This window comes from Enoplosus armatus, chromosome 18 (assembly GCF_043641665.1).
Source record: "Enoplosus armatus isolate fEnoArm2 chromosome 18, fEnoArm2.hap1, whole genome shotgun sequence".
NCBI lineage: Eukaryota > Metazoa > Chordata > Actinopteri > Centrarchiformes > Enoplosidae > Enoplosus > Enoplosus armatus.
The window spans coordinates 15,608,733-15,632,877 of record NC_092197.1 but is presented as its reverse complement, the minus strand read 5'-3'; the positions used below and the strand labels follow the sequence as shown (position 1 = coordinate 15,632,877).

At 40.4% G+C, this 24,145-nt stretch overlaps 2 protein-coding genes across 2 annotated transcripts in view; one reads left to right on the top strand and one right to left on the bottom strand.

Annotated features, from left to right (window-relative positions):
- Positions 1-941: 941 nt before the first annotated feature.
- LOC139301378 (stomatin-like protein 2, mitochondrial) lies at positions 942-5,373 on the bottom strand. Its single transcript, XM_070924753.1, has 10 exons — positions 5,243-5,373; positions 4,219-4,371; positions 4,035-4,134; positions 3,862-3,920; positions 3,655-3,756; positions 3,405-3,539; positions 3,011-3,155; positions 2,747-2,826; positions 2,515-2,643; positions 942-2,390 (listed from the first exon to the last, which is right to left on the bottom strand). The coding sequence occupies exons 1-10, from the start codon at positions 5,285-5,287 to the stop codon at positions 2,283-2,285; spliced, it is 1,056 nt and encodes a 351-aa protein (XP_070780854.1). The 5' UTR covers positions 5,288-5,373; the 3' UTR covers positions 942-2,282.
- Positions 5,374-6,033: 660 nt separating this feature from the next.
- LOC139301660 (protein unc-13 homolog B-like) overlaps positions 6,034-24,145 on the top strand; it is a 61,677-nt gene continuing 43,565 nt past the window's right edge. Inside the window, exons 1-6 of the mRNA XM_070925102.1 lie at positions 6,034-6,048; positions 6,708-6,924; positions 14,325-14,375; positions 20,257-20,356; positions 23,156-23,273; positions 23,705-23,828. Coding sequence (XP_070781203.1) covers positions 6,034-6,048; positions 6,708-6,924; positions 14,325-14,375; positions 20,257-20,356; positions 23,156-23,273; positions 23,705-23,828 — 625 coding nt within the window. The remainder of the gene's footprint in view (positions 6,049-6,707; positions 6,925-14,324; positions 14,376-20,256; positions 20,357-23,155; positions 23,274-23,704; positions 23,829-24,145) is intronic.

The window sequence follows — 24,145 nt, the reverse complement described above, 5'->3', positions numbered from 1 at the left end:
ACGCGACACCACGCTCACCTTCATTGGGGCACCGGTACAATGAGATTAGATGGCCGTTGACAGCTAGGAACTCCAGCGTGCATGCAACCCGGCGGAAATATGAGGCGGACGTTTTTCTGTGTAGCACAAGAATTAGCAATATTTTTGCCCTACAGTTCGACTTTCAGGCACATCTTGGTCCCAACCGTTGGATACAACAACTGAGACGCAATAAAACCTAGTATTACTCTGTAAACCAAACCAAACCTCAGCCGGGTCTGTAAATCAGAAAAAAAAAAAATTGAAGAAGGGCTCAGTTGCTCAGTCGTCATAGATATTTTTTTCACAGTTCTGATGTCTAACTGTTATGATGAACAATAATGAACCAAGGATTATGGATAACTTTTAAAGTTATTTAATGATTTAGGACAATTATTAACTTGATTTAAAATACCATGCATACAAAACTACATGCCTCAAGCTGTTCATGTTATTTTGGTCTAACCGTCCGTAAGACAAAGTAGAGGGCTCAAACACCCACTGGTTGAGAGGCGGGATGTGTCTGTGTCTGTCAAGGAGCCAAAAACTCATTCAGTGTTCTGTGGATTGTAATTTTGTGAAAAACAATCTAGAGCAGATAACTTTTGTTAAACAAATAAACAATAAATAAATACATTCTATTTAAAGTCTGAGCCATCTCCATTATGGTGCGTCATGCCCTTTTTTGTCTTCTCCTATGCTGCCAAAACCTTTCAGTTAATAGCAGTTTTTATAATTCCTTTTAATGACATTTGGTGTACTTTGGAACACAAAATGAATGAATTCATGAATTCAGGCACTTTTGTTTCTCCCCAGCATGCCACATGGAATGAACCCTGGCATATTTGTACCATAGCTCCACTGATTTCAAATCATAATGGTACATTTTGAAATACATTTATTGACACACAAACCTAGTCAACTCTTTATTTTTTTTTTTATTTCATGGTAATTTAACATTGAACCCAAACAATGACCAAAAACATGGAGGTCAACTTAAACATCCATTTTCAGATCATATGCATTTCTTCATCATCATCAACAGAGGCCTTCCAATGATTACATTTGACGAAGTCCAGTCGTTTCTCATGAATTGTTCTACACCACCTTCTTCTTACATAATTGTATATTTTTAAACAAGTGCTTCACGTCATTCCATTCCACCACGCCAGAAACCTACTGAAAGTCTCTTTACTTTGTAAGTCTTAAATGACACACCTGCCAATATGTTTTTTGCACTATTTTTTCATAAACCTGTAAGCATCAGTGAGGCCTATGAAATGACAAACTTGCTGTCTTTGCAGAGAACCATGAAATGTAATAAATATATTCCATAAGACATAAGAGGTGAACACAAATACAAAGAGGACAGGAACATCTGTTCCTCGGGCTGACTTTGTATACTAACTAGTTATCGAGAGGGAACTATTTCTGATTAATTTAAAAATGGGACACCTTCTCAAGATGATTAAAGATACTAAAGCAAATACTGAACTACGTTTTTCAGGGACATAATGTTTTAATTTAACATGGGCCAAATTGTGAGTTGACTAAACTTTCCACCATTCTGAGGCATCCAACCAGACATCACATGTAGCAACTCTCAGATGCTGGTCCCAACGACGCTGAATACAGCTGAAGAATTGTCACTGAGGGCTGTTAACAAGCCGAATCAAAGCAGATGGCTCACCTGAGCTAACTGTGATTACCACATTAATACTAGTGAACCCGCAGAACCTGAAAACTAGTGATTTGGGCCAGCCCTGGAAAACAGGTTGCCAAAGGAGAAAACATTGTATGTTTCACTTAAACTTTGAAGAAGAGCAGCCAAATTCAAAACCTTTACATCCAATTCTATTCAGATGTATGCAATAATACATACCTCAACTTATTTTTGTGTCCACTGGCCACAGTGGCCCAAACCCTGTTATCAATTTCTCCATTTTGTCAGCCTGCCAAAGTCACTGGTATGAGTATATTTGGCTGAAGGCTGGTGTTTATTTCCCCAATCTGACAATAACTGTACATAAACAATAGTCAGCGAAGATTAAAAATCCTCTTACAAAAAGGTGTGATTTTTCCCAGGACTCCAAGGAAAAACATCCCAGAAGTTTATAAAGTTTTTCCTTCTGTCCTGCCAGTAGACGGTTATGTGAACTCTGCTCACACAGCGATGCCTTGGCGCCCCAATAACTGAAACATAAACTGCTGCTCCTGGTGCCATTTTACTGCTTTGAGTTCATTCACTGAGTTCATTCACTCTGCTATTGAGGTGGTGCTGATTGGTTGACAAGCTCTTCGCTCTTCTCCTCCACCGCTTCCCGTGCTACTTTTGGGCTCGCCTTTGCCAACGTGCCGTAAATGGTCATAGCCTGGAGCGCAGGGACAAGGGATGAGAAGCATTATTGTCATGACGGACGACAACAAAAAGCAACAAAGATACTTTATCTGGTGGCGATTAACATGAATAACATATAATGATGTAGGTATACACACCTGTGTGACCATTCCGCTAATGTCACCAGTATTAGAGGGCAGCAGGATGGTGTTGGACTCTTTGGCAAGGTTGGAGAAAGCAGACACGTACTGCTCGGCCACACTTAGTGAGGCTGCTGCATTCCCATTCTGTACGATGCACAATAAAAATGAGCAAAAGTAAGTGAAAAATCTCTAATTAGCTTTCATACATAAAACTGTGATGATTAAAAAACAAAAACCACTGCTTCACCTGCTCAGTCAGAGCGTCCGACAGCATATGGATAGCCCGAGCTTTAGCCTCTGCTATGGCTAAGACCGCTTTGGCCTCACCTGGAGGGAACACAGCGATTCGTCACATGTAAGTTGTGTAAGTATTTTCAGCCCTATAACCTCGACTTAAAACATGATTAACAGCAGCAGATATGGGAGAAAGCAAGAACCACCCCTTTGAGCACAGAAGCTGCATAAAAACTACAGATTATTCAACTCAAACTGGGTCTCTGAGTGCACCCACCAGCCGCTTTATTGATCTGCTCTGCTTTTTCGCCCTCCGAGGCCAGAATCTGAGCCTGTTTACGGCCCTCAGCGACGTTAATGGCCGCTTCCCTCGTCCCCTCGGACTCCAGCACTGTGGCTCTCTTCTTGCGTTCAGCCTCCACCTGTGCAGAGGAAACACAAAAAACTCATGTTAAAACTATTTTCCTGCTCGACCAGAGTCTGAATTTTTATAGTGGCTTTTGTCTTGCTACTACAGCGAAAGCAACATGGCAGTCCGTTGTTGCTGAAGGCGTATAAAGAGTTCTTCACTACTACGATGTACTGACATAAGAGAAAACTCAGTTAGCATGAATGAAAAAGGATGAGTTGACCTTAGTTGTCCAGCAACATATTCATTCTCTTCGCCTCACCTGCATCTGCATGGATTCTTTGACACGAGGTGGAACATGTATGTCTTTGATTTCATAACGGAGGCAACGGATTCCCCACTCGTCTGACGCTTGGTTGATGGAGTGGACGATGTTGGAATTGAGGGACTCCCTTTCCTTAGAAAATTAAAAAAAACAAATGAAACAAAAATCGGAACATTAGAAGTGCTTACGACACCTTCAATTACAAGCCTACAGAACAACATGAGACACAGCGGTAGTTCGTCATTACCCTGAACACTTTGTCCAGTGTGAGTTTGCCCAGTTCTGAGCGCATGGTGGTCTGTGCCAACTGCGTGACGGCGTATTCTGGATCCTCAACACCGTAACTGGCCTGGGAACAAACACAACTGGTCATATTATTTATCAGAGTACAACAATACGATGGAGCGGACAACCATTCCAGCATCTGAAGCAGGTCTACGTCTTAACAACGCACCTTAAAAGGGTCTAGGATCCTCAAGTAAAGCACTCCATCAATCTGTAGTGTTACATTATCTGTAAAAACAAGGTACACTCATTTTAAATATACTGTATATCTATTCAATGATGTCACACAAGCTTAGCTGTATATTAATCATCAGGAAATTTGATACTTTATTGACCCCTCACCTAGAGATACTGCAGACTGCTCCGGGACATCAATGACAATCTCTTTGAGACTTTGCACATAGCGAATTCGATCAAGTAAGGGTATGAGGAAGTTTAAACCCTAAAAGAGATCAAAGGGTTACTGAGCTAATATTTGACATGAGTGTTCTTTCATCAGGAATCTTCTGAAAATAAGGGGTCATACCGGCTCTAAGATCCGGTGGAAGCGACCCATCCTCTCCACCACCCAGGCTTCCTGTTGGGGCACAAACAGGACCACGGTGTTCATGGGCAAGCTGGACGCCCATCGCTGCTGTGCTGGTGTGACCCACAACCTCGGCGCCGTCCTCTGGGTTTGCTACGGAGACACACAGTTACAACAAAATGCCATGAGACTGTAGAACTTCAGCTTGATGAATGAACGTCATATTTCAAAATCCATCCTTAAAAACATGCTTTCCAAACCCAAATCCTGCTTGATTCATCAATTCATCGTTTAGTCTATAGAAAGTCAGAAAATAGTGCAAAAATGCCTCTAACATTTTCCAAGAGCCAAAGCTGACATCTTCAAATGGCATGTTTGGACGAATCAGCAGTTGGAAACCCAAATATATCCAATTTACAATGAAGAAAAGCAGCAAGTTCTCACACAGGAGAAGCTGGAACCAGCAGATACTGAGCATTATTACTTTATCAATGACTTACGAGTAATCACTGCAAATAAAACACAACCTAAGATTAGAATCTCACAACTTAAGTCTAAACTACTGCTCTGAGGGGTATAGACTGCAAAACACTACAACAATTAATTAAATAAATAGTGATTTAGAACCATTTGTAGATTTACGTTGCTTCAGCTCACTTTATATATTGTACTGTTTCTTATTTTTGGTCAAGCTGCTCAATGTATTTCCTTCCTTTGCAGAACAGTATGTATGTCTCTATATATATATGCATATTTATATATTATGTAGCCCAGTAGTACGTTTTCTACCCAGAATGAATGGTTAGCATGTCAGTCAGTGGTCAGCTAAAAAAAAAGAAAAAGGTGCCTGTCTTGTAAACTTAGTACGGGGACTCAGCGATACTTCTATCGGGATGAAGAGTGACATTTCGTGGATTATGAACACACACACACTGAATGACACTCTAACCGCGGATGGGTGAAGAGCTGTCAGCAGGTCTGCACGAGCTAACAAGCGGGATGTGGTTGTGACGCTTTTGTTTACCTGCAGAAGCGCCCCGCCGGTCCGACACAGCGTCCGCAACATCATTCAAAATAAAGTCAAGGGATTGTATAAAGAAGATTCAGCTTCGAAGACTGGACTCTAACTAAACTCTGTGCTCATGTGTGTGACCCTTGCCGATGAGGAAATGAAAGTTACATCAGTGGTGCGACGGTGAAAAACCCCGCCAGTGCGGGCTACAAGAACCAAGTGGCTATGGTTCCGTTAGTACAATAATGGTCTACAAGAACAACTACTACTTCTACCAATAATAATAATAAAAGCCAAATTTCTTTTTGAGGTCAACCTTTTAAATGCCCCATATTTTATGAGGAGGGGAAGGAGTAAAATAGTCTGTAACAAATTGTAATTTGTGTAAAAGTGGCATAGTATTACTAGAAATAGACTACAGCAGATATCACAAACTCAGATGTAAGCAAAGACAAACAGTATGTGGTAACTATGCGAATCTTCTGCACCTATATAGCTTCGCAGTACCCTCGGTTATTCAAGTTTTTGTCTTTTATCCCTTCCATTAAATAAGTCCGTAAATGCGTCAGGACCCATTGTAATGACTCACTGCATACACAGGGTGGTGCTGTTGATTTTGTTTGAGCTCTGCTGCAGCTGTACAGTGTGGCTCCCTGGAAAAAAGGTCATACTCAGATTTACTAAACTCTAATTTATTGTTGTTTGGGGTCCCCTGGTTTATGTCATGGCTTTTAAAATCACACCTTGAATGTGGCACATGGAGTGTCAGCTTAGGTTTTAGGTGCACAGAAAAACTGGGACAGATGTCAAATGTTGTGGTAAGGACCAAGTAGATAGTGGACAGCCAGGGATTACGCTAATATATAAATGCATTATGTCTTTTTTTTAATTGTTGGGTATTACATGGGCTGCTTTTCGTTAAAGCTCTTGAAGTGCTTGATAATCCTGGCCTGACTTGACACTTCCCACAAAAGCATACAAGTAAAACACATTTAAATAGTATGCAGCAACTATGGCTTAAAAGAATCAAACCACAGAAAGGGTAATGCTAAAGATGAAGATAAAATATTGGGATAAAAATACATGGGAATAATGCATTGATAAAACTGAGAATAAAAAGAACCATAAACTGAGAAATAAAAGATAATTGAGAAACTAAGAAATCAGTGGTCTAGTATGTTGCAGATACATTAGGAGAAATCAAAAGCCATAAAATTGTAAATTAGCTACCACTCACATCCACTTAAAAACACATTTTGTCTGAAAAGGCATATGTTAATAAATATAGGAGACTAATTATAAAGCCACAAACAAAATAAAAATAACAAAAATAACAGCTATTTTAAAAAGGTCATGAAACAGCTCAGCATTTCACTTTTACAAAAAGTTTCAGGTGTTTGGTCTGCTTACAATCTGTGTGCGTCACCTGTTTCTTCCCCCAATCTGTCCCTCTCAGCGATTGGTCAGATTTCTTTAGGCGGCTCCGCCCTCCAGCTTCTCATTGGGCGTGTCAGACGCCAGTAACAGGTGCCTCTACCACGCCTGCCCCCTCCCACAGTCCCCTCAGATTGTCAGTCTGAAAAACTGTGATGAGAGTTTTAACAATGGCGTGGCCGTGGCGGAGGGCTGCCGCTCTCTGCCCAAGTCCAGCACCAGAGAACCACCTGTAAACACCGACTCGGAGCTTGTCAGCCGTTTGAAAAGTCATTTAACGGACGTTGCAATGATACCGGACAGAGTAAATCCCCGCTGAGAGGCTGCCCTACAAACTGTGTGAAACTACTGGATTGTCGCTGGGAGCGCTTTGCCATGTCGTTACTGTGCGTCAGAGGTACGTTTTAGCTTTCTTTTTTTTTTTATTTCTTTATGCGCTTAGAAGCGACCGACATTAAGAGTTAGTTTTACTCGTAAAACCCGAGTTTGTTGAATTCCATCTGATAATGTCAACGAAATTTTACAGAACAGGTTTTCTGGCAGGCGGGCATCCCCCCTCCGGGACTCACAACAGGTTTTAGAAAAGTGGCTAAAACGTTTGTCCTGTCGTGATTTTACGTTTTTTTTTTTTTTTTAAAACCCAGACTCACAAAAACAATACTCATAGTTGAGACTGTTGTCCTAACTAGGATGTCATATGTTATCTCTCTGCTATGGGAGCCTACCATACCAGCTGTTTTAGCAGAACCACCACTGACCTGTGGTGTGTGTTGACTTTGAGATATCACTGAAAAACAGTAGCCATGAGTATAATCTGTCGTCAGTGTAGGGTGACCCCTGCCCAGAATAAGAGTTATGGATTGGGAGACAAATAAACTGATATAATATAGGTTTTGAAAATGAAGTGTTATTTGATGTGGATTTATAGTAACTAAATCACACGTACAGCAATGTTAATGGAACTAACAATCTGACTGATAAATATACTGGATGATGAAAACTGATACCAGTACCCTGGTGTAGAGTCCCTCCTGGGTAACTTCCAAATGATAATAACAATATAATAATTTACTTAATGTGTATTGCATTTGTCAAAACGAGGTTAAAGTCTTTTTTACATGGACATGATATGTTATTATTCATGTTAACATGAAAAAAAGAAGGTGGAGGACAAACCTTGCCTGCTTTAGCATCCTTTACAGCAGCAAAGCACATTATGCAATATCCTATTCTGTGACAACGAGACCTATGCTCAGCAATTTGGTCCAGTTCTGCCAGGAGGGGGGGAAAAAACGACAGAAAATCATGCTGCAGGCTCAAAACAGAGCTGCAGGCTTCATTCACTTTAACCGCACATGTATGCACATCTGTAATGACGGAGCCAGCCCCACCAAACTACTTGTAATATCATTTTTTCGAACAGTGCTTCTTATAAAGTTTGGCATAAAGTGTTATTTTTGTTATTTAAAAGGAGGGATTTTATCAAACTTTTTTTTCTTCCTCTTTTCCTCGTCTTCTTTTCCCTTTCTGTGAATAAGGACAGTATTAATTTTAAACATGGTAATTCAATCTTGTTCACATGTTTTTTTTAGAAATTACAATAATTGAATACAATAATTAAAAAAAAAACATTTTTAGAGTTTTAAGACAAGCTATTTTAGTCTGTAATATACCTTTTTTGCAGTTACCTGAAATATGGACAACAAACATCCATCCAGTTGTGTCCCTTGTGATAAATGGAGACAGGATATGCTGACCTCTGATCTGCAGTACCCTTTCCTGTACTGTTTGTCGAAGTTGATGGCATCCTTTGCAGAAATGATGCGTGAAATGTCACTGAGCATTTGGGTCATAAAGTGAACTTTTGTTTGTTTTAGGACTTGAAATCAAAGTGGACTAAAAGTTGAAACTGCTGCTAAACCTATGGCAGGGTTTGCAACTTTCATTTGTCTGAAGACAGGGAGTATATCCCTCCGTCCTGTTGTCATGTAACTTGATGATCTGTCCTCTTTGAAACGACATTCTCCTTGAAGCCAGTAAATCGCAAGGCCTGTTGACGAAGGAGAGGGAGATGAACACATGGAAGAAATACGTTTTTGAATGCATTCGGTCTAATGCCCTTTTAGTCTGACTGTTCTCTTGCTTTCTACTGTATTATTATTGCTAGTATTTTACCTGCGGGTGATAGCCACAAGCTGGACACAAGTCAGTATTGTGTCGGGAATAAATCCTACACTCCCCAAAATATCCTGAACCCTTCTCAAAATCCCTGTATGAAATTGAAAACACAGTCGAGACGTCAGGCCTTGTGTCTTGTCACAGACACAGCTAATTCTGTTCAAACATCCTTTAGATAGCTCCACTCGTTTGTGTTTACACAATCAAGCAAACGCCTTCTGTCATGGTCTGAAGTTTGTTTAATGCCTTTGCAAATGTTATCCGAGTCACTGTTGTGTAATGACTGTCACAACCATGCAGAGCAGGAATCCTCTCCTGTTGAAGCAGCATCAGCCTCTCATAAAATGATCCTGCTTGTTGATAGTTAGATTGCACTGCTTAGCTTGCTGGTTAATTTAATCTAGCTAGTAGCTATTTAGCTAATAGATCGGTTGCAGTGAAGTTTGCAAGTTGTGTTCACAAGTAACAAGTGGCAAATTGCTACTCAGCGTCCTTTTAAGTAATTGCTGTGCGCTATTATGACACACAAACATGACAATGCCTCACTCATAAAATATGTGGCCTCTGCTGTGTGATATTGCTCTGCCGCTCGTTTTCCCTAATATTACATTTAATAAAAATTGAGTAATTTCTTGTGAGGTTAGAGGAAGCACTCTTTATTTCAGGCTAAGCGTTGTGCCTCCACTCTAAAATGGATACAGTTCATCAGCCCCTTCATATGTGGCATGCAGTTCACTGCAGATATTCCATTAAGGATGGCTGATTTCAGATCATCCTGTCATCACTATCTTACAAAAAGAAACCCAACAATTTTTGGATGTGTGGGGAATATTAAATTCAAAAGAAAATCAGTTTAAACCTGTGTGCTCCTTCGAAAAAAAGGTGAAGAATCAAGGTATTTTTCTGCAGAACCTGAAAACAATGAGCCTCAGAAGTAATTCTGGCATCAATACACCAAGCTGGGGAAGTGAAAGGCTCCAAGCAGGGAAAAGGTCCAAAGAGGCGAGTCAGTTTGGTGCCACTTACTTCAGAAAGCAATTAAGAGTTTCGTGATAAATGGGGCCTTTCACTTTAGAGCTTGTCCATTTATTGATTACTGTTATGGAGAGCGTAAGCTGGTAGGGGTTATGCAGCCCATAGATAACAGGGAAAAAGGGTGCTTGGGCAGGGGTTGATGTTGTGACTCATCCCCCTGGTAGTTCAGCTCGACAGTGTTGCTTATTCATTGCTAGCTGAGATGCTGCATCTCCATGGCGATGTCTTCCCACAACGGATAAGTGGTTGCCCTTGCAAGTGGACATGTGGGGGAGACTCCTGCTGTGGATCAGGGCAGGGCCGAGTGGACACATGGCACACATGGCTCACATGGACCCCATGATTCTGCAGCATTGGAAGTGTGCAGATGCTGCTTCAGGCATGTGATTGCTTTAGTGACGGAATAGCTGATATTTTCTGGGACTAGAGAGTGGTAGCTGGGGCAGGTTGCAAACATATTTTTCTTGTTTTGAGAGAAGGAGTCAGGCTAAGTTGGAGCTCATACACAGCCATCAGAAAGAAGCTTTTGTGGTAACAGCTGGTCTTATGAGACTTGTAATGTCTTTTGAGGGAAGTGGTTGTGGACAGAGTTGATGGCAGTATTCCCTTTGTTGTCCATCACCCGTGTGTCATGAAGTTAATTGATGGTGGGCAGCAGATGATGATCCGCTCGGACCGGACCTGAGGTTGTTATTGGTATATGAGGAGGTGGCAGGCTGGAGGGGGTTGGGATGTGGGACATTTTAAGCTATTAAAGCTATTAGATTTTCTAAGTGGCAGGTAAATGTGGGTTACATTACATACATGTTTGCCAAGTGAGAGATCTAAGCTTTAGTCTGTGTAAGTAATGCATTGGACTGATACTTGATATATATATATAGATATATATATATATCTATATCTATATATAGATATAGATATAGATATAAATGGATATAGATATAGATATAAATGGACAAAACAGCAAATCCAAATATTTGAGAAGCAGGAATAACAACTTTCTGTCATGGATTAACTTCCTGTTCACCTAATCATTGTGGCACTAATTATCAGTGAAAAGCTACTTGGCCGTATCAGATGGAATTCTTTGGTCCCGGGGTTTAATTGCCGGCTGAGCAGTATCCACACAGTATGTTGAGTCTGTTTCATGCATCGTCGTGCCTTTTGTTGTCGAGTCTTCTGTTGACATACGGTCACATTTGTTTAACTCCTCATTTGAAAACAGTGATGTAGCAGTTCTTTGTCATGGCACACACCCTCGCAGCCATTCAAGCGTTCAAGCCATGTATTAAGAACACAGCTACAAAAACTACTTCACACTACTTATCACAACTGCATTGACACTGTTTGCTTGACGCCATTTTTGTTTTGGCTCTGTGGAAGACTGAGTAGGTGAGGAGATAATTCCAAGAAAAATAATTTAATAAAGGATGAGAGAAATGTAGGCCCTGCAGGACTGAAAAGGATAGAGTGGTTGAGCGTAGCGGGCAGCAGAGTTGTGGAATTATGAGGGAAAGAGGCAGAGTGAGACGAGTGAGAGAGCGCTTAGAGATTGTGGGAGTAATCCCTTGGCCATCTGTTGCTCTCTCTCTCTCTCTCTCTCTCTCTCTCTCTCTCTCTCCCCCCCTCTCCCTCTCCCTCTGGCCCCACCCGATCACATCCAACAGCCAGCACAAAGCGGAAGTACGCCACTGCCTGTAGTGGATTCTGGTGTCATTTCCTGTTCCTATTTTCCTGGTTTTGGCCTGACCTTCCCATGACGGTGTCCTTTTATTTGGATCATCCACACTTTATGTCAGTTTCTTTAAAGGCCCTGAAAACGTCTCTTCTTAATCGAATGTACTTAATTTGTTGTTTAATTAGTCATGAATATGTACAGAAATATTCAATAATTTAAACCATGTCTTCAAAAGCCTCTGCCATCTGAACATGAGTAGATTTTGAATGGGGCTGCATATGTAATACAAAAAAGAAAATATATGTGTATACTTGCAATTTCCACACTTTTGTGAAATGTGGTTATTAAGTCTTGCTGATATATGAGCAAATCCACAGAGCTGCATTTGTTAAGGCCAGTGTCCAGTTTATTTAAGTAGTCAGACGACGAACTAACAACTACAAAAGCATAAATAGTTATGGTGAAAAGGGCAAACTTTATACTTTCCTGTGCTGTGGTGAAATTTTGTCAGCTTTTAAGTCAAACCTGTGTACCTTGAAATTAAACCTGAGTAGAGCTTGTAATATTAAATAAAGGTTGCAGTTGGGATTCTGATCCCTCCCTCTTCTGTGAAAAAGGCCTATGAGCCTTTATAATGTTGTTGAACAACATAATATTAAACTATTTTATCTTGACCTTTTTGTTTTAAGGGCTATTTGTGAATTGATGTTGTACACTACATGTTTAAAGTTGAACCCCAGAATCAACTGTGACCAAAACATGCACCTGCTTTAACATACTTGAATCAAGTTGCAGGCATGTTCAGAAGAAAGTAAGCACATTGGAGAAAGAAAGAAAGAAAGAAAGAAAGAAAGAAAGAAAGAAGGGAAATGCAGAAGGTTGATAGCATGATTGTGTAACTAGCCCTTGCTAATAGTGAGCTAAATGGCCTCTTAAGCCATGGAGGGGCCAGGACAGAAAATGATAAGCATCAGTTTCCACCATAATGGTCCCCTTGTTTATTGCCCTCTGCTCTGTGTACCACAGCCCTAAATAACATCATGCAAATTAGTACATAAGGCCAGCGTGCCAGCTCATTTGCTCCAGTGACAAAGAGAGGTAGCCATGGCTGAGACGCCTCAGTGGAAAGCCAAAAAAAACAATTCACACTGCTGGTTTCTCTCCACATTTCCACTGCTCCCTTTCTGCCTCACACTGAGGTATGTAAAAGGCAGGAAACGCTTCGGAAGAAGTGACGAGGTAGTTTTATTCATCCTTTGTGATAACTGAGTTCCTTTTTTCCTCATTGTTATCCGAAAAGTCAACACTGGAAAAAAAAACGTAGGGTTTCAAGGACTCCTTAATTTTTGTGGTTGTTTATGGCTAAAATTGTCAGGGAATCACTCAAGAGTGATGTGTCGGGACAGGATGGGGAAACAAATATTCTCCCGCGCAGTTGTCTTAATGTGCACGCAGAGAAGACGGGATGTCACATGAAAATATGGAAGCGTCATTTGTGACTCCATCATCCCGTCCTGCCCATCTGCCATCTCAGGCTCCAGAGGTTTAGTGGGTTACATGCCTGAACACATAACCCTGCCACAGCAATCACAATTAATCCCCTACAAAGCGCTTCACAATCCCATAAACGTTATTGTATAGATGCATCAAGGGGCTAAAGATGGTAGCTCTAAAAATAAACCAAAACACACCAGTAAGCATTTCCCCCCCTTTTTCAAGATATTTTTGCTTTTTAGCTTTTAGAAAATGGCTGCTGTTGCCAGACATTTTTCAATTTTGTTTTTTGTTATCTAATACCCATCTGCCCCAGTCCACTTTTGCCATTGTGTTTTGTGTGTTTGTTTGCCAGCTGTTGTGTTTTGTGACACAGCTGTCTAGGCTTATGCTTCTTGATTATATTAAAGTTGGTTGCAATCAAATGAAAGTTATTTGTCAGCTCTGATAAAATGTCAATCATAATTTAAAAACTCTTACTCAATGCAAGGGTCATATTATACCTTTATGACATGATAAACAAATATTCCAATACACAAGTTATACCTTTTTTTTTAGCATATCTGAGCTGCCATGTGTCTCTTTGTCAACTTTCCTAAGTGGTTCCCAGGGAGATATAATATTTACATGTGAGAACGATCGAAGAAACTTGACAAATATAAATGATGTGAGAACAAAGATGGATCATGGAAATCAAACTCGATTATTCTTCCTCATCTTCTCGATGGGTATAAGACTAGATTGTTACATAAAGATTAGTTCTTCAATGACCATTAAAATGGAAAGGTAAAACACGTAATGGGGAAATGGACATTTACATGATAATATCCTGTGTCATGGTGTTTGTGTGTTTTGTTTCATCATAAAGCCACCTAAAAACATTGGCTGTTTTAGTTTTTTATTAAAGCTGCCCACCAAAACAAAATAGCTCATCCATTTTGATCAAGCTGATCAAGTGTTCCTGCTCTTGCAGACGGCAACATCGTGAGGCCATTGATGCGTCCGCGTGATTCAGCTGTCACGAGTCATCGACCCACGGCTCTTTTGTCTGCATATAAATGAATTTGCCAGGCTTCAATAATATGAGATCCTGGTCCATTTTCCATGACTCATGCCTCCACGTGTTAGCATTTCTGACTTGGTTTTTTTCCCTACTGGTTCACCAGTGTACTCAACATCTCAGTTTTTTAGTCATTTTTTTTCTTCATCAACTTCAAGTCAATCAAGTCCTGCTGAAGAATTACATCACATTTCAGTTCCAATTAGCCTAATCAGTGTTTTCATTTTGTGTTACAGTGAAAAAAGCCAAGCTCCAAGGACCTTCAGGTGAGTACTTTTCTATTGACAAACCTTTTTATGAACATTTACTGTATTCGTGTGGTCATACACTCTCCCATCATCCTAGTGTTTCCCATTTTTAACATGGACACTGTCTCTCAGTCCTCATTGAATTTGTAGAGCGGGAAGCTGTAAAGCATGTTCTTAATTTCAAGAAGAGTTGGGAGAGATACTCTGTGGGTCCTGTGGGGTTGTTAATGTCGTTTGAAGACAAATGTTCAATGACATAATCTACAACTCTCTCGCCTAGTATCAAGCTGTAGAATTTACTCATCAGATCCTCAATAATGCGGCCATTTGTATAGAGCCAGACCTCTACACAGGCCACCTAACAGTGTTGTTTTTGGAAATATGCCACATGCACTCATTTTCTCATGTAGGTTAATCAGTCAAATGCTGGCAAGTCACTGAAAGCTAGGGTTGATTTTGCTTTATGTAATCCCGTGTCCTTCTTCGCCTGGTCGCGCACAGGTGAGCTTAGATCGTTGGCGACTAAGTCCAAATCCCCACACTCTCCACCTAAGCAAATCCCTCTGGCGTCCAGCCTCACGCCTCCCTTTAAGCCCTGTGACGTTTCTGGCAAAAGCAGGCAGCATGGACAGAAAGTCACTGCGGCTTTGGATCTGCCGGTGACATTTCATTCTCGTTCTCAGTCCCCGACCGGTCCCGTGTTCGCTGAGGCTAATTGCTAAAAGTTAATTATCCAGCAGGTATTTTTCTTAGTCCCGCCCCTTCATCTGTGGGAAAACTTTTTTTGTTTGTTTGTTTGAGGTGTCTGCATTGTGTCACAAACAGTTCTGTTTCACTGACATATTGATTTCAGATTGTCAGCCTTTGCTGGCCTTCCTCGTCTGTCTGTGCCCTCCTTCCTTCCCTGAGCCACACCACATGTGGCACCTGTCCCAGAGCAAACATCAGGGATAATTCAGTTAAGCCTGTCGTCTCCCTTAGGCGAAATGTAAACATCAGTCACTTTTTTTTTTTTTTTGCTTCAGGGCAAAGAAGGATTTGTCAAGCGCTGTCCTGCGTGAGATTTAGAACACCAAAGGTTCTGTTCATGTGATTATATGAGTTTGTTTTGCATATGCTTCAATAGAGTGGAGTGAAATGTGCCCTGCGTGTATGAGAAGCCAGCCCGGGAGGATTGGAGGACCTTTTTTTTTTTTTTTTTTTTGCATTGAACATGATTTTACATACTTCGACCATATCATCATATTCACCCATATCGTACATATTCTTATTCATATTGTGACATTGATATTACAGCCCTAGTAGTTGCGACCTGCTCAATCAGGTCTTTTGAGGAAATGTCACCAAGCAAAAATCTCCCCTAGTCCAAACATAACTCACTGAGGCAACATCAGCTTAACTAACTGTGGAAATAAGACAGAGATTGTGAAGACAATGTTTGGCATGATGAAAAAGTTTAATAATGATATTAACTGTGAGCCTGAATATGATTATATTATTATAATCAACTCATGTTTGTGTCATCGTTAACCAAAGCATGATTTCGGCACAATTTGCATTTAAGTCAGGATTTTTTACAATATACTTTGTATAGATTACAGATTACCGTCTTGCTACAATGGGCCTATGGAGGCTGAAATGGATCACTGTCTTGTTATGCTGCAAATACAATCGATTGTGCATCAAAGCTGCATATTCTGCTGTGCAGATCTCGTACTTACCATTCTTGTGGGAATTCTTGGAAGAAACAGCCTTGGTTAGGGACTGGCCCTTTGTTGGTTTTATTCAGGTTTAAGGAATGAATTACTTATTTTAACAACGTGTGATTTATTGGAAGAGCCCTCAGAAGTTTACATAAGGCTGGTCTGGGATGTGTGTTTGCGCAGTGCTTTCACCACACCTTCAGATTGGTTACTTACTTTGGAACCCTGATGTTAAGTTGTTTCTGGAGAAATACTGTTCATGTAGAACTGAAGGTGACCTTGGGTGGGCCAGTGGCTAGCTGTCTGACTTCCCACTGATTGCCACAGGAAACTGGGCCTTGATAAGGGCTGTGTGTTGCTGGTTTTGTGTATGTGTGCGTTCAGGCCTCTGAGTGTATGCTTGTCCACACATATTCTGTCTAGATATGTAAGAATTTAGATTTTTTTCTTTCAACAATACTCTTACAACTTATACTACAACTATACTATATGCTCTTACTTCTTACAACTTACTGTGTAATTGTTCAGAATACACATCCAAGTTTTACTGTTCAGTCCAGAACTCAATGTACTGTAGATGGAGAAACTCTCATGTGGTTGTCCCAGCAATGGTAGAAAAGTCCTTTTAATAGGTTTATTTCTTCTCCTGCATGCAATATTGATGAGTGGTCTGAATTTGAAATGTCAGCCTTCCAACTGCCTGCGTTTCCTTGACTAATTTATTGGAAAAAAAAAACTCATCATCAATCAATAATGGATGAAGACACTTGACTGAGGGGTGAGTGGGTGGTTCACAGGCAGGAGCAGCGAGTACTGTCTCAAAACATGGACAGGACAAGAAACCACAATTCACCTCAGCTGATCCCTCCTCTCTACAACACACTGACGAGTGTGCTTTCACTGTGTCACTGTGTGTGTTTGCGCAGTCTGTGTGTGTGTTTGCGTGTGTGTGTGTGTGTGTGTGTGTGTGTGTGTGTGTGTGTGTGTGTGTGTGTGTAATACAGAGAGAGAATGAGAACATGTGCATGCATGTGTTTTACTGTTAAGACCAGTTCTCCTCACTCTGAGGAAGATCCCACAAAGCTAACTTTTTACAGTGTTTAATTCAGATTAGGTTAGGTATATTATCAGTCGCTATTGCATCATCAAAGATGTCAGAAATTGCAGTTTTATGGGCTGCATGTACAGTGTAGCTCAACCAATGCTGGATTTTTGAGGCAGATAACTTGAATTTGAGAGTTAAAAATCAGATTATGATACATTGGCCATTTTTACATAACAGAAACAAATATTTGATAAGGATCCTTTAAATGTGGTTATTAAGGATTTGTGACGAAGATATGTCCTGAGTCGAATATTTTTCAGTTGAAAAATAAACTATAAACTATCTATAAACTTATAGATATATAAACTTATTGTTTTCTGGTAATAATCTTTGCTATAGGATAGATTTCTTTTTGTTATTTATCGGCCCACATATACACCAATTGCAATATATCTGCAATAAGCTGCTTTTATCAGTCCAGCTCTAATGTACAGTATATTTGACTTTCATGTTACACAGTAATTATTTTGTTAATTACTTTACTTTGTTATTATTTTGTAATAATTCAGTAGAGCTGCAACGACTACTCGATTAATCGATTATTCGATCAAAAGAAAATCATTTCAGTCATTTTTCAAGCAAAAATGTCAAATGTTTGCTGTTCCAGCTTCTTAAATGTCAGGATTTGTTGCTGTTCTTTCTCATTTATGTTAGTAAATGAAGAGTCTTTGGGTTTTAGACTGTTGGCTGGACAAAAGAAGCAATTTGAAGGCATCACTTTAGGTTCTGGGAAATTGTTATGAGCATTTTTCAAAATGTTTTGACATTTTATAGACTAAATGATTAATTGATTCATGGATAATGAAAATAATCCTTAGTTGAAGCCCTCATTTCCATTAAATTCCTGTTTAGAAAGTTACTATTGAGTAATATTAACAGTTGCCGTCATCGTTGACCTCAATAGCAACTCTTTATAAAACTACATCTGAGGGATCATTGCTAGAAATGTTTTTCTGTTATGTGTTACGTTAATGTTACAGGTAAAAATATTGGTATCGGCCTGACAAATCCAGTATCAGTGTCAGGCTTCAGTGTGCAGGCGTATACTTTGTGTTTTTCCAGGCCGTTATTGCTGCTTTCTCCTCAACAGTGCAGATTGCAGATCAGCCATATAGTGGACAGCACCTGCCGTAAAGGGCCCACAGCCTCTAAGTGGCTCTTATCTAATCCATACATCCCCTTCCCTTATCTCATCTCTTCTATTCATGGGAGCCTGCCCAAATGTGGCACAAGGCAGGGACTATCTAATTAGGGGAAAGGCTTGAGCATCCCCCCGGCTCCTTTGTAATAATGCCTGTGTTTTGTCTCTGCTGTCCTCTCGAGACACTTATTAGGTCTGTGTCACTCATGGTGCTTGTAGGATGGACAGTGAGGGGGGGATCTCTGGGTGCATTCAGCGCAGCTTTTTTTGTTTTGGGGCCTAATTTAATCTTGATGTTGTGTGTCAGTAAGAATGCACCTGTGTCAACTGTTTGTTGTCTCATTGTGTCAAGAGTTGCGTTTACTTATCAGGCCGCTGTAAAGGCTACGTGCAGAGTAAATGTTTCAATATGTTGCTGGGGTAACCAGGAAAATCTTTGTTTAGTGTGGCCTACAAAGGAGCAGCTGATGCCTTGCTTTTATTTCCCATAGACCAAAAGGTGTGTGCGTGCGTGCGTGCGTGCGTGCGTGCTGTAATACGTGTGCATGCATGGGGGCCAACATTCAGGGTTTGCCTGACAATTTGGCCCCAGGGTTTCCCTTGGGTATGACAATACTGTGGGTTTAAAAAACAATACATATTTTACATATTGTATGCTGAAATTTCAAGATAAATGCATGTGTTATATTTTGGGTTTAATCAATTTGATTTTGTGTATTTTATACCATAATTATTTTACTATCTTTTATTATGTCATGTAAAACATCAGCAGTTTAAGCTGTTCCTCCAGCTGCTCTGGTGCACAGGTAGGGTGTCAGATTTATGCTGCTAGAAAGGGAGAGTTGCAGGGAGGACCACCGGTGGTGCAGGGCTGGTAACTACCAGAGCGAAACTGAGCCCATCAGCAGGCACGTGTTGACGCTCCTTCGCCCCACTGCGGGAAATGAAAAGTGGTGGTTGTGTCACGGGCCGTCTAATCATCTCCCCGCCCAGCGTTGACAGCTGGTGCAGACGTTTGTTGTTTGTTGTCCGGCACCACTGGTTGAGAAGGGGCTGACGGGGATCACTGAGGGGTGTGAAAGTTGTCTACACAGACCAACAGATTGACATATTGACAGGCTGACAGAGTGACAGCACTTGAATCCATGTCTGGACGGCTGGTTTCAAAAGCCATCAGGATTCCAGCAGTGATCATTTACTACAAAGATGGCCAGCTGTCATATTTAGGCTTCGTTTGAGGATCCCATTGTTTACCAAAGCGGCCTTCACCTCTTGACCTAACTGAATTTCAGTTTTAGTCTTGATGGTATTGGGGCTGACAGAGACCTTTTCTGCAATAGTAACAGGTCAGGAGTGACTCCCACTTCATTACATCATCAGCAGACCTGCGTCCCCTGTTACATACTGTATGTTTAGAGGGCAATTATTAAGAAAAGCCGTAATTCACAGTGCAGGAGAGACATTACAGGCAGTTGGATTCTGCTGCGTGGGTTTGGCTCTGTTTGGAGATTAACAGGGTCAGTTTGCTGCCCTGGCCTGGCCTGGCCTGGCTTGGCTTGACATAGTGTGGGGGGAGGAGGGAGGAGACTTATCTGCTTTCACTCTCACTAGAGCTCCTGATGTCATTTTCTACCTCACAAAGCCACAGTAGAACTGGCCTGGTTAGTATTACTTCCATCAGACGGAACGTGTGAAAGTGTGTTTCATTTCATAACACCCTTGCGTGTATTTTGGCCCAGTTGTGTCTGATAAATGACCCTGTAGATGGCTGCAGATATGTTAACACTGTACTAATAAATTGTATCTTTTCTGCCGCTTATTTACTCCTAATTTTTTAGGAGTAATAGATAATATAGTATACTCTCCCTAATACAACCCCTCTACATGCTCTCAGTGTATACCACCTGACTATAATTTCAACTCAAAATCTCCCTTTTTCCTTTTTTTCAGACAAGTTCAACACCTATGTGACGCTGAAGGTGCAGAATGTCAAAAGCACAACTATCACTGTGCGGGGGGAACAGCCCTGCTGGGAACAGGATTTCATGTTGTAAGTTATTAAACGCAGACACAGTCAGGTCATGCACGAACTTATTCAATTTTTTTGTATATATGTTATTATTTACTTTTGAGTTTCCCAACCCTAGTTCCTACCTAGCGCTTAGAGCCACAGGAAAGGTGTGTGTTTTTCAGGCTGTGCCACTCTTTCTAGGAAAGTATCTCGATAAACAGCTGCCGTTAATTTCCTCCTTATAATTCATCGGTTTAATTTCCTCATTTTACTTTCCCTGTGAAAGGTATCTATGGTGACGAGAGAGCCAGCACGTTGCATGTGTGTCATTGTTTGTCTTTTGTGAACTCCCTCATTGCAACAGTGTTTGTTTTTCCAGACCTTCATCCTTCTACTGTCCATTAATGATGTGTCGGCTAATTCAACATAAAACATTATTGTTCATCTGCGTTTCCAGCAAATGTGCAGCACCTGTTGCTACAAAATATGTTTATTAAATGCTAAGAGATGATGACTCATCTCAAGTAAAATCTAATGAAAGGAATTCCAAATTTCCAAAGTGTGAACCCCCACAGCTAACTAGCAGCCAATTCTGCTGGATGTTTAGATATGCTTGAAAGATGTTACCTCCATCTTGTCTGGAAATATAATCTAAATTAATGTAATTAAAAAACATTGTTAGTCTATGACTTGTTGAGCTGTTGTTATATCTGCGTCCTAGTAGAAAGAGAGACATATTCTCCATTTTTCTTTTAATTTAACATTATGTGCTAATGCAGTTGCTCATTTAAGGATCATTGCAGCAGCAGTTGCAACATTTTTAATGTGAAAACCACATGATCCTTTTGACATTTTTCATGATTATGCTTATTATTTTTCTTCTGGATTAGATTGTTGGAAAACATAGCTAATGCTCATAGTTTGATTTTGGATGGTGCGTCCTTTAATGCACCAACAAAGAAGACTTTTTAAATTAATTTAATTAAAGGAATAGTTCAAACTTTTTTGGGGAAATGCGCATATTCGATTTCTTTCCGAGAGATGGATGAGAAGATTGATCCCACTCTGTCTCAATGGTAAATATGAAGCTCCTGCCAGCAGCTTAAAAACTGGAATCAGATGGAAACAGTTAACCTGGCACTGTCCAAAGTTGAAAAAGATCTGCCTACCAGCAACATAAAATCTCACAAATTAACACGTCATCTCATATGTTTAATCTGTGTAAAAAGTGAAGTATAAAAAGTACATGTTTTTACAGATTAAACAAACAGGTCAGTTTTGTTATCTTCAGACAGAGCTAGGCTAGCTGTTTACCCCTGTTTCCACTCTTTGTGCTAAGCTAACTGGTTTCTGGCTGTAGCTTCACATTTACCATACAGACACAAGAGTGGCATCGATCCCCTCTAACTCCTGGAAAGAAAGGGGGGAAAAGTGTATATCCCAAAATGTCAAACTATTCCTTTAATATTACCGGAACTATAAAAAATAAAATAAAATAAAAAAAACAGTACTGTATTGCTTTTTGAACCCTGTGGTGCAATAGAAGATAGGAAAGCAACCTGTATGTTTTAGATGTATGCAAATTGGTGGCCAATGTTATTTCATGTGACCAATATGATCCTTAAAGGCTTTAAAAGAGTTTGTGAAAATGTTATGCTTTCATAAAAATGTTTCCACAGTTCCATATTGATCTGTATCTAGCACTGAAGATGCTCGAGTTGGTTGGCACTGTAATGTGATTTTATGTTGTCATGTAACTCATTAACTGCCTGTGCTGATTGTCTGCTTAACATTGATTTGTATTAATTGCCTGCACTGTCCATGTCCTACTTTACATGATGCTTGCCTTACTCCTCTAAGCTTTTTATCCTGTTCAGCTGCTGTTTTGCTTTCTCCTGTTCTAATTTCAGATGTTGTGTGCTTTATTGCTGTTTTAATGGCTAATTTAACACCTGGCCAAGGGACAACAGTTGAAAATTAGCCTTTTGGCTGTATTGTCCCTGAAAATAAATAAATGAATGTGTTTCTGAATTGTAAAGTGGTTTTTAAAGTGATGTGGAAATGACAGGTGATCAGGGAGAGACCCGCCACACCTTGTCATTTGCGTTTTTTTATGTTGATTGCGGTCTTCAGTCTTCTCCATTATCTCTATGTTTTAATAAATAAAAGGCATGAATGACACAAAGATAAAATAAAAATCTCCATTATTGGATAACCAAATCCAAATGGCATCCTAAACAACACAAGTCTCTCAGTTAAAATTAGCAACAGTTTGATTTGAATTTTTGCTAGGTTCATTTATTCTGTGTCATTTCGAATGAGCACATCATTGAGAAAGCCTGCATCTCTGCACCTGCACGCCCTGGATCATCAGCACCCCTCCCCTGCACTTGTCTCAATTAGCTGTTCTCTTTGATTATCTTTTCTCTCATCTTCCTTTTGTTTGGCCCGTCGATAGTTGTAAACTGCCACAGATGAGAATATGCAAATGCCGTTGTCACGCGGCTCCTTTCAAATTTGATATGCCATTTTTATTGCTGTCATCAAGCTGTTTTTGAGCCCTTTGAATAGCATGTTGAATGACAAAACAAGGCTTGAATGGATTATGACAGCTAACACACAACAAAAAGAGGAAGTAGCCTTTGTTTTCAGCCAGTGGTGGGGCCTGGCAGTAATTATATAGACATTTCTGGTTAATTGAGTGTGAATTGAATGACATACTGGAAAGTTCTCGCTTTTTTATTTATTCTTATAACAAAGCCTCACGCTATATACAGTTTCGCCCTTTTATCGAAACTTGACATTGCTTGATACCCGGAATACTTCCTCTTTCCACAGTGAGATCAACCGGCTGGACCTCGGCCTCATTGTTGAGGTGTGGAACAAAGGCCTCATCTGGGACACCATGGTGGGGACAGCCTGGATTCCTCTAAAGAGTATCCAACAATCAGAAGAGGTTGGAATATGCACCCACACGCAAATCACATAGTCCAAAGAAAAAAAGTAAAAAGTAGGAACGATTTCATTCCAAAACACCAATTTTGGGGGAAAAAATGTGACCTGAAATCCATCCATGAGTAGAAAAGCTTTTTTGCATTTCCCTACTGACATTACAAGGTTTCTCATTTGTAAAAAGGTACTGTATTTCACTTTAGCATTTTCTTTTACCTCCATAGACATTCAGATACAACAAGGCTTCAGATAATAATACAAATGCACAAAAAAGAGCAAGCAAGCAAGCAAAACTTTATTTATATAGCACATTTCTGTGCTGCACAGAACGTGAGCTACCACGGAAGTATAATAATAACACTACCTGAGCTATATTAATCTTGGAAAGAAGGTCCAATAGTCAAGGTAAATATCAACATACATATCTAATTGCAGGAGGGCTCGGGCGACTGGATCTTTCTGGATGCAGAGGTCCTGATGAAAGCGGATGAGATATATGGCACCAAGAACCCAACACCTCATCGAGTCCTTCTGGATACTCGCTTCGAGCTGCCTTTTGGTGAGATATCATGGCCGCCAACCCCTTTTTTTCCAGTTGCTTTGTATTTTAGCTGCATATGAAACCTCCAGAATGAAATGGCAAATTTCAAAGAATAAAACCACACCACACACAAAGGTTTAGGTGCTTATGTAAGACACTTCCCCATGCTGTCATCTCAAGTACCTGCTCTGACAACAAGGGGGTGCGTCAGTACTGTAGAGAGGACAGTAGTGACTCTGGTTACCTGAGGGCAATTCAAACCTGGATCCACTGAGTTACACACACGCACATGTTTCCTGCTGAAATGTCAGCAGCCGGTTTCCGAGGCTACAAAG